The sequence below is a fragment of the Triticum aestivum genome, chromosome 5D, assembly GCF_018294505.1.
Source record: "Triticum aestivum cultivar Chinese Spring chromosome 5D, IWGSC CS RefSeq v2.1, whole genome shotgun sequence".
Classification (NCBI taxonomy): domain Eukaryota; kingdom Viridiplantae; phylum Streptophyta; class Magnoliopsida; order Poales; family Poaceae; genus Triticum; species Triticum aestivum.
The window spans coordinates 476,761,767-476,772,094 of NC_057808.1; the positions used below are offsets into that span (position 1 = coordinate 476,761,767).

The 10,328-nt window shown below is 46.9% G+C and overlaps 1 protein-coding gene across 1 annotated transcript; it reads left to right on the top strand.

Annotated features, from left to right (window-relative positions):
- Nucleotides 1-8,953: 8,953 nt before the first annotated feature.
- On the top strand, nucleotides 8,954-9,870 carry LOC123125589 (uncharacterized). Its single transcript, XM_044546065.1, has 2 exons — nucleotides 8,954-9,203; nucleotides 9,324-9,870. The coding sequence occupies exons 1-2, from the start codon at nucleotides 9,122-9,124 to the stop codon at nucleotides 9,524-9,526; spliced, it is 285 nt and encodes a 94-aa protein (XP_044402000.1). The 5' UTR covers nucleotides 8,954-9,121; the 3' UTR covers nucleotides 9,527-9,870.
- The last annotated feature ends 458 nt before the right edge of the window (nucleotides 9,871-10,328 follow it).

Genomic DNA, 10,328 nt, shown 5'->3' on the forward strand with positions numbered 1-10,328 from the left:
CGAGAAAATTCCTTAGTCCACTAGATACTAAGGATAAGTTCGACCGCTGTCATGAGATCCTTTCCCGGATCACCATTGTACCCTCTTGACCAACTCATGGCAAGGCACACTACATGTGCGGTATACAGCATAGCATACTATAGAGCCTACGTCTAAAGCATAGGGGACGACCTTCGTCCTTTCTCTATCTTCTGCTGTGGTCAGGTCTTGAGTCTCACTCAATACTCACACCTTGTAACACAGCCAAGAACTCCTTCTTTGCTGACCTATTTTGAACTCTTTCAAAATCATGTCAAGGTGTGCTGTCTTTTGAAAGTATCATCAGGCGTCTTGATCTATCTCTATGGATCTTGATGCCCAATATGTAAGTAGCTTTATCCAGGTCTTCCTTTGAAAAACTCCTTTCAAACAACCCTTTATGCTATCCAGAAATTTTACATCATTTCGGATCAACAATATGTCATTCACATATACTTATCAGAAATGTTGTAGCGCTCCCACTCACTTTATTGTAAATACAAGTTTCTAACAAACTTTGTATAAACCCAAAAACTTTGATCACCCCATCAAAGCGTATATTCTGACTCCGAGATGCTTGCTCTAATCCATGGAAGGATCGCTGGAGCTAGCATACCTTTTAGCATCCTTAGGATCGACAAAACCTTTCTGATTGTATCACATACAACCTTTCCTTACGAAAACTGGTAAGGAAACTTGTTTTGACATCCATCTGCCAGATTTCATAAATGTAGCTAATGCTAACATGATTCCGACGGACCTAAGCATCGCTACGGATGAGAAAAACTCATCGTAGTCAACTCCTTGAACTTGTGAAAATACTCTTTGCCACAAGTCGAGCTTCATAGACGGTAACATTACCGTCCACATCCGTCTTCTTCTCAAAGATCCATTTATCTCGGATTTCATGGTTTCTAACCATTTGTCGGAATATGGGCCCACCATCGCTTCTCCATAGCTCGTAGGTTCAGTATTGTCCAACAACATGATATCTCAGACAGGATCACGTACCACCCTGAAGTAGTGCGCATCCTCGTCGTCCTACGAGGTTTGGTAGTGACTTGATCCGAAGTTTCATGATCACTATCATAAGCTTCCACTTCAATTGGTGTAGGTGCCACAGGAACAACTTCCTGTGCCCTGCTACACACTAGTTGAAGCGAGGGTTCAATAACCTTATCAAGTCTCCACCATCCTCCCACTCAATTCTTTCGAGAGAAACTTTTCCTCAAGAAAGGACTCATTTCTAGAAGCAATTACTTTTGCTTCCAGATCTGAAATAGGAGGTATACCCAACTGTTTTTTGGGTATTCTATGAAGATGCATTTATCCGCTTTGGGTTTGAGCTTATCAGCCTGAAACTTTTTCACATAAGCATCGCAGCCCCAAACTTTTAAGAAACGACAACTTAGGTTTCTATAAACGGTGTCGTCTCAACGGAATTGTGTGGTGCCCCTTTTAAAGTGAATGTGGTTGTCTCTAATGCCTAACCCATAAACGATAGTGGTAATTTGATAAGAAACATCATGGTGTGCATCATATCCAATAGGGTGCAGTTGTGATGTTCGGACACACCATCACACTATGGTGTTCCAGGCGGTATTAATTGTGAAACACTTTCCACAATGTCTCAATTGTGTGCTAAACTCGTATCTCAGATACTCATCTCTATGATCATATCACAGACATTTTATCCTCTTGTTACGACGATCTTCAACTTCACTCTGAAATTACTTGAACCTTTCAATAATTCAGACTAGTGTTTCATCAAGTAAATACACTCAGCATCTACTCAAATCATCTGTGAAGTAAGAACATAACAATATCCACTGCGTGCCTCAGCATTCATTGGACTGCGTACATCAAAATGTATTACTTCCAATAAGTTGCTCTCTTGTTCCATCTTACTGAAAACGAGGACTTTCAGTCATCTTGCCCATGTGGTATGATTTGCATGTCTCAAGTGATTCATAATCAAGTGAGTCTAAACGATCCATCTGTATGGAGTTTCTTCATGCATATATACCAATAGACATGGTTCGCATGTCTCAATCTTTTCAAAAATGAGTGAGTCCAAAGATCCATCCACATGGAGCTTCTTCATGCGTTCTATACCAATATGACTCAAGTGGCAGTGCCACAAGTATGTGGTACTATCATTACTATCTTATATCTTTTTGGCATGAACATGTGTATCACTACGATCGAGATTCATTTTAGGTGCAAGACCATTGAAGGTATTATTCAAATAAACAGAATAACCATTATTCTCCTTAAATGAATAACCGTTTTGCGATAAACATAATCCAATCATGTTCAACGCAAACACCAAATCTCGATGGTAGAGGGAGCATGCGATGCTTGATCACATCAACCTTGGAAACACTTCCAACGCACATCGTCATCTCACCTTTAGCTAGTCTCCGTTTATTCCGCAGCTTTTATTTCGAGTTACTAACACTTAGCAACCGAACTGGTATCTAATACCCTGGTGCTGCTAGGAGTACTATTAAAATACACATTCATATAACGTATATCCAATATACTTCTGTCGACCTTGCCTGCCTTCTCATCTACCAAGTATCTAGGGTAGTACTGCTTCAGTGACCGTTCCTCTCGTTACAGAAGCACTTAGTCTCGGGTTTGGGTTCAACCTTGGGATTCTTCACTAGAGCAGCAAACGACTTGCTGTTTCATGAAGTATCCCTTTTGCCCTTGCCCTTCTTAAACTAGTGGTTTTACTAACCATCAACAATTGATGCTCCTTCTTGATTTCTACTCTCGCGGTGTCAAACATCGCGAATAGCTCAAGGATCATCATAACTATCCTTGATATGTTATAGTTCATCACGAAGCTCTACTAGCTTGGTGGCAATGACTATGGGAAACTATCACTATCTCATCTGGGAGATTAACTCCCACTCGATTCAAGCGATTGTGGCACTCAGACAATCTGAGCACATGCTCAACGATTGAGCTTTTCTCCCTTAGTTTGCAGGCTTAAGAAACTTGTCAGAGGTCTCATACCTCTTGACGTGGGCACTAGTCTGAAATCCCAATTCCAGTCTTCGGAACATCTCACATGTTCTGCGACGTTTCAAAAACGTCTTGGGTGCCACAATTCTAAACCGCACTGAACTATCACGTAGTTATCAAAACGTGTATGTCAGATGTTTCGTAACATCTACAGACGACGCTGAGGTTCAGCACACCGAGCGGTGCATTAAGGACATAAGCCTTCTGTGCAGTAATGAGGACAATCCTCAGTTTACGGACCCAGTCCGCATAATTGCTACTACCAACTTTCAACTAAATTTTCTCTAGGAACATATCTTAACCAGTAGAACTAAAGCGCAAGCTATGACATAATTTGCAAATACCTATTTGACTATGTTCATGATAATGAAGTTCATCTGATTATTGAACTCCCACTCAGATAGACATCCCTCTAGTCATCTAAGTGATACATGATCCAAGTCAAACTAGGCCGTGTCCGATCATCACGTGAGACGGACTAGTCATCATTGGTGAACATCTCCATGTTGATCGTATCTACTATACGACTCATGTTCGACCTTTCGGTCTCTTGTGTTCCGAGGCCATGTCTGTACATGCTAGGCTCGTCAAGTCAACCTAAGTGTATTGCGTGTGTGCCGAGGGCATGTCTGTACATGCTAGGCTCGTCAACACCCGTTGTATTCGAACGTAAGAATCTATCACACCCGATCATCACGTGGTGCTTCGAAACGACGAACCTTCGCAACGGTGCACAGTTAGGGTGAACACTTTCTTGAAATTATTGTAAGGGATCATCCTACTTGCTACCGTCGTTCTAAGCAAATAAGATGCAAAAACATGATAAACATCACATGCAATCAAATAGTGACATGATATGGCCAATATCATTTTGCTCCTTTGATCTCCATCTTCGGGGCACCATGATCATCTTTGTCACCGGCATGACACCATGATCTCCATCATCATGATCTCCATCATTGTGTCTTCATGAAGTCGTCACGCCAACGATTACTTCTACTTCTATGGCTAACGCGCTTAGCAATAAAGTAAAGTAATTTACATCGCGTTATTCAATGACACGCAGGTCATACAAAAAATAAAGACAACTCCTATGGCTCCTGCCGGTTGTCATACTCATCGACATGCAAGTCGTGATCCCTATTACAAGAATATGATCAATCTCATACATCACATATATCATTCATCATATCTTCTGGCCATATCACATCACATAGCACTTGCTGCAAAAACAAGTTAGACGTCCTCTAATTGTTGTTGCAAGTTTTTACGTGGTTTGTATAGGTTTCTAGCAAGAACGTTTCTTACCTACGTAAGACCACAACGTGATATGCCAATTTCTATTTACCCTTCATAAGGACCCTTTTCATCGAATCCGTTCCGACTAAGGTGGGAGAGACAGACACCCGCTAGCCACCTTATGCAACTAGTGCATGTCAGTCGGTGGAACCTGTCTCACGTAAGTGTACGTGTAAGGTCGGTCCGGGCCGCTTCATCCCACAATGCCGCCGAAACAAGATAAGACTAGTAGCGGCAAGAAGAATTGACAACATCGACGCCCACAACTACTTTGTGTTCTACTCGTGCATAGAAACTACGCATAGACCTAGCTCATGATGCCACTGTTGGGGAACGAAGCAGAAATTCAAAATTTTCTACGCATCACCAAGATCAATCTATGGAGTAATCTAGCAACGAGGGGAAGGGGAGTGAATCTACATACCCTTGTAGATCGCGATGCGAAAGCGTTGCAAGAACGCGGATGAGGGAGTCGTACTCGTAGCGATTCAGATCGCGGTTGATTCCGATCTAAGCACCGAAAGTACGGTGCCTCCGCGTTCAACACACGTGCAGCCCGGTGACGTCTCCCACGCCTTGATCCAGCAAGGAGAGAGGGAGAGGTTGGGGAAGACTCCATCCAGCAGCAGCACGACGGCGTGGTGGTGATGGAGGAGCGTGGCAAACCCGCAGGGCTTCGCCAAAGCACCGCGGGAGAGGAGGAGGAGGGAGAGGGGTAGGGCAGCACCAAAAGGAGACGTTCTCATCTCTATGGCAGCCCCAAAACCTCAATATATATAGGGGAGGGGGAGGGCTGCGCCCCCATCTAGGGTTTCCCCCTCAAGGGGTGCGGCCAGCCCTAGATGGGGCTTGGGGGGGCGGCCAAAGGGGGGAGGAGTGCCTCCCAAGTCAAGTGGAGGCCCTCCCCCTTAGGGTTTCCCCTCTCCCATGCGCATGGGCCTTGGGGGGGCTGGTGCCCTTGGCCCATTAAGGCTAGGGCGCCCCCTTACAGCCCATGCTGCTGTATTGGACGTGGTGGAACATTTTCCGGACATCCGGACCCCTCCGGAATCCTCCGGAACCTTCTGGAAGCTTCCCGGTACAATACCGAAAAAACCCGAACTTTCCCGGAACCCGAACAACAACTTTCCATATATAAATCTTTACCTCCGGACCATTCCGGAACTCCTCGTGACGTCCGGGATCTCATCCGGGACTCCGAACAACATTCGGTAACCACGTACATACTTTCCCTATAACCCTAGCGTCATCGAACCTTAAGCGTGTAGACCCTACGGGTTCGGGAACCATGCAGACATGACCGAGACGTTCTCCGGTCAATAACCAACAGCGGGATCTGGATACCCATGTTGGCTCCCACATGTTCCACGATGATCTCATCGGATGAACCACGATGTCGGGGATTCAATCAATCCCGTATGCAATTCCCTTGTCCATCGGTATGTTACTTGCCCGAGATTCGATCGTCGGTATCCCTATACCTTGTTCAATCTCGTTACCGGCAAGTCTCTTTACTCGTTCCGTAACTCACATCATCCCGTGATCAACTCCTTGGTCACACTGTGCACATTATGATGATGTCCTACCGAGTGGGCCCAGAGATACTTCTCCGTTTACACGGAGTGACAAATCCCAGTCTCGATTCGTGCCAACCCAACAGACACTTTCGGAGATACCCGTAGTGCACCTTTATAGCCACCCAGTTACGTTGTGACGTTTGGCACACCCAAAGCATTCCTACGGTATCCGGGAGTTGCACAATCTCATGGTCTAAGGAAGTGATACTTGACATTAGAAAAGCTCTGAGCAAACGAACTACACGATCTTGTGCTAGGCTTAGGATTGGGTCTTGTCCATCACATCATTCTCCTAATGACGTGATCCCGTTATCAACGACATCCAATGTCCATGGTCAGGAAACCGTAACCATCTATTGATCAACGAGCTAGTCAACTAGAGGCTTACTAGGGACATGGTGTTGTCTATGTATCCACACATGTATCTGAGTTTCCTATCAATACAATTCTAGCATGGATAATAAACGATTATCATGAACAAGGAAATATAATAATAACCTATTTATTATTGCCTCTAGGGCATATTTCCAACAGGCCCATCTTGGCCCATTAAACTCCCCGCAGGGTTCCGGTAACCCCCCGGTACTCCGATATGTGTCCGAAACTCCCCGAAACCATTCCGGTGTCCGAACATAGTCGTCCAATATATCGATCTTTATGTCTCGACCATTTCGAGACTCCTCGTCATGTTCGTGATCATATTCGGGACTCCGAACTACCTTCGGTACATCAAAACACAAAACTCATAATACCGATCGTCAACTAACTTTAAGCGTGCGGACCCTACGGGTTCGAGAACTATGTAGACATGACCGAGACACGTCTCAGGTCAATAACCAATAGCGGAACCTGGATGCTCATATTGGCTCCTACATATTCTACGAAGATCTTTATCAGTCAAACCGCATAACAACATACGTTGTTCCCTTTGTCATCGGTATGTTACTTGCCCGAGATTCGATCATCGGTATCTCAATACCTAGTTCAATCTCGTTACCGGCAAGTCTCTTTACTCATTCCGTAATACATCATCTCGCAACTAACTCATTAGTCACAATGCTTGCAAGGCTTATAGTGATGTGCATTACCGAGAGGGCCCAAAGATACCTCTCCGACAATCGGAGTGACAAATCCTAATCTCGAAATATGCCAACAAGTACCTTCGGAGACACCTGTAGAGTACCTTTATAATCACCCAGTTACGTTGTGACGTTTGGTAGCACACAAAGTGTTCCTCCGGTAAACGGGAGTTGCATAATCTCATAGTCATAGGAACATGTATAAGTCATGAAGAAAGCAATAGCAACATATTAAACGATCAAGTGCTAAGCTAACGGAATAGGTCAAGTCAATCACATCATTCTCCTAATGATGTGATCCCGTTAATCAAATGACAACTCATGTCCATGGCCAGGAAACTTAACCATCTTCTATTAACGAGCTAGTCAAGTAGAGGCATACTAGTGACACTATGTTTGTCTATGTATTCACACATGTATCATGTTTCCGGTTAATACAATTCTAGCATGAATAATAAACATTTATCATGATATGAGAAAAAATAATAATAACTTTATTATTGCCTCTAGGGCATATTTCCTTCAAGAACGTCATGTTTGGTCCAACCCGCGGCGGTGGCCGCCGCCGTCCGCAGATCCTCTGCAGCCCCAAGTGCCTGCATGCCCACGCCAGTACAGGGGACAGGTGCCCCGCCGCCACCTTCATCAGGGGCAGCCTGGCTTTTGCCATGGAGTCCCTTCGAGCGGCGGCGAGACTAGGAGGGGCGAGGAGGAGTCGGGGCGGCTGGGCTTTTTGTTAATTGTTAATTAGCGGCGTGTAAGACTGTGTGAATCCTATCATAATGATGGACAAGTCTTTTGTGCCTGTGTGGATCGTTGTTGTTATAGTTCGTCGATCGTTGTTTTGATTGTTTTGGAGTTCTTTTCTTTATATTTTCGACGTGATTATTTTTGTTGTTGTCTGTGTGCATCCCAATTATGCAAATGCCAGGTAATATGTGCTCATTCTGTTTGTATGGCCGTAATAATTTATTTTGGAATCAGCAGATTCTCCTTTATTTCAACCATAAAAAAGATCCATCTTTATGTTATTGGGAAAAAAAAAGTGAGAGCAAGCAGGCGCACCCTTTGGGATAGTCTGACGCTATAGTGTTCTGGTTAGGACGCGACACGCAGGGGTCGATGCCGCGACGGGCAGGTCGACCACTGGCCCAAAGGCCCTCCTCCCACCGTGTGGCAGCTTCCAGTGGTTTCCGCAAGTGGAGTCAGTGAAGTACTCCGAGTTCTGGAAGTCTTTTCTTGATGGAACAAGCACTTTCGATTACAAATTTCCGCTTTAGGCTTGTCATGAACATGAACGAGCAGTACCTTCTGATTTTCGAAGATCAAGATCGTACCACTATCTAATTCATCGATCTGGCCGCGGCCTAGGAATGACGACGGAGGAGCACCAATTACCGAATGACTGACAACCATCTTGGCGATTTTTAGGTGGACACTTCATCATGTTTTCACGTGATTTCGTGCACAATGTCAACCGCAAACGAATAACCACACACGTCCTCCTAGACAGCCTCTAATCGAACGGCTTAATCTACACGAACAAGTACACGATCGGCGCCGTCGCGCCACAGGTATCAGACTAAACAAAAAGCTAGCCAACACGTGACGGATCCTCGCACGATACGGTACGCACACCGGCCCGCATGGAGACAGGCGAAACCGAAATCGAGCTTTGACTTCGGGTCTCTACCAGCTCACGCCCGGGCCGTCGGATCCGTCTACGCGGCAGCTTCCCGTGCGGCGCCGGGATCCCGAGGGAACCCGCCACGAAGCCGCGCCACGGGGCCCGCGACACCTGTGGCACACCGCGGCCGCGGACAGCGGCCACGTCCCGGTCGGGGCCGTCGAAATCCGACGGCGACGCCGCGCCCAAAAGGCCCCCCGATCGCACGCGCATCCCCCGCTTGTCCCACTCCCCGGCTATAAAACCCCGCCTCCGCCGCGCAAACGGGCAACGACGACTCAGCCGGCAGGCAACCAAGAAACAACTGCTGCTTTATCAGTTTCTTCCATCCACCCCAAAGATCACAGGACAAGGAGAGAAAGGGAGTGATATTTTCAGAGATTTCCGAGGAGAGTGGAAAGAGATCGATCGGCCAAGAACCGAAGATGTGCATGGACCGATCCCCGGTGCCGGCCAAGAAGATATGGCTCGCCATCGCGTCCCGCCTCGGCCTCCGGCCGACAGCTGGTACGCTTGAACTTCTTCTTCTTAGCTCATCGATCCTCTTGTTTCTTGCCGACAGCTGCATCTTGTTTCTCTTGGTTTGGATTTGTTTCTGACGGATCGATCGGTTTGGTTGCGCTGCAGGGCTTAGGAACCTGAGGAAGGAGGTGAGGACGTGCGAGTACCGCGACGTCCACATCATGTGGGAGATGTTGAGGGAGATGGACTCCCCGGTGCCCCTGGAGGAGAAGCAGGCCGCCGGGGCCGCGGCCGTCGCGGCGGCCGCCGGCGCCAGGAAGAAGAAGGCGGCGTGGAGCCGCTTCGTCTACTACTGCTGCGCGTTCTGAGCTCGAGGACGTGATAGCTGAAAGTGGAGATTGGACAGCTGGATCCGCATCGTCAGAATTAGAGCAGGCGCAGAGAGGCCGTGTGTAGATAGAAACTAGGTCGACTGCCAGTTCTTCGCCGTGTTGGGTCACTTCATGTCGAAGTAGCCGGAGCTCTTCTTCGCCTGGATCTCGAGTCCACCACAGATCTGCATCACCTTCTTCCCCACCGTCTGCGGCTTGGCTTAGATGTACTTGAAGAGCACCCAGTTGGGCGGGAGCCAAGAAACCCCTTGCACAATGTGATGAAGCACGAGAGGTGTGCCACCCGGTTGTTTTTTTTTTGGATTAAGCCAGTTTTATTACTCAAAGTCCACAGATAATGGGAGACAAGCTAGGTCATGGGGTTGGCCAAGCCACAAGTGACGCCCCGGACCCCTTCTAAGAGAGAATCTGGCTAAACTATGTGCATCATAATTCACAGCACGACACTCAAAGGAAAAAAATACATTGAAAATGGGTAGCTCGGAGATTGATCTCGGTCACAATTGCACCACATTGCCCCCTGCTGCCAGTTGTAATATCCGAGACGACTTGCTTGCGAGGCAATTACAAAATTGTTAAGGAGAAGATCCTCTGCCAAACACATTGCCTCCCTGCAGGCCATTGCTTCCAATGATGCTGGATCATCAACGCCTTCAACCACTAGAGCAGAGCTCCCCAGATAATTGCCGCCTGAATCACGACATACCGCTGCGGCAGAACCTCCCCTCCCTGGACTGACTGCAGCATCACCATGTATCCTCGCATAGCCCATCAGAGG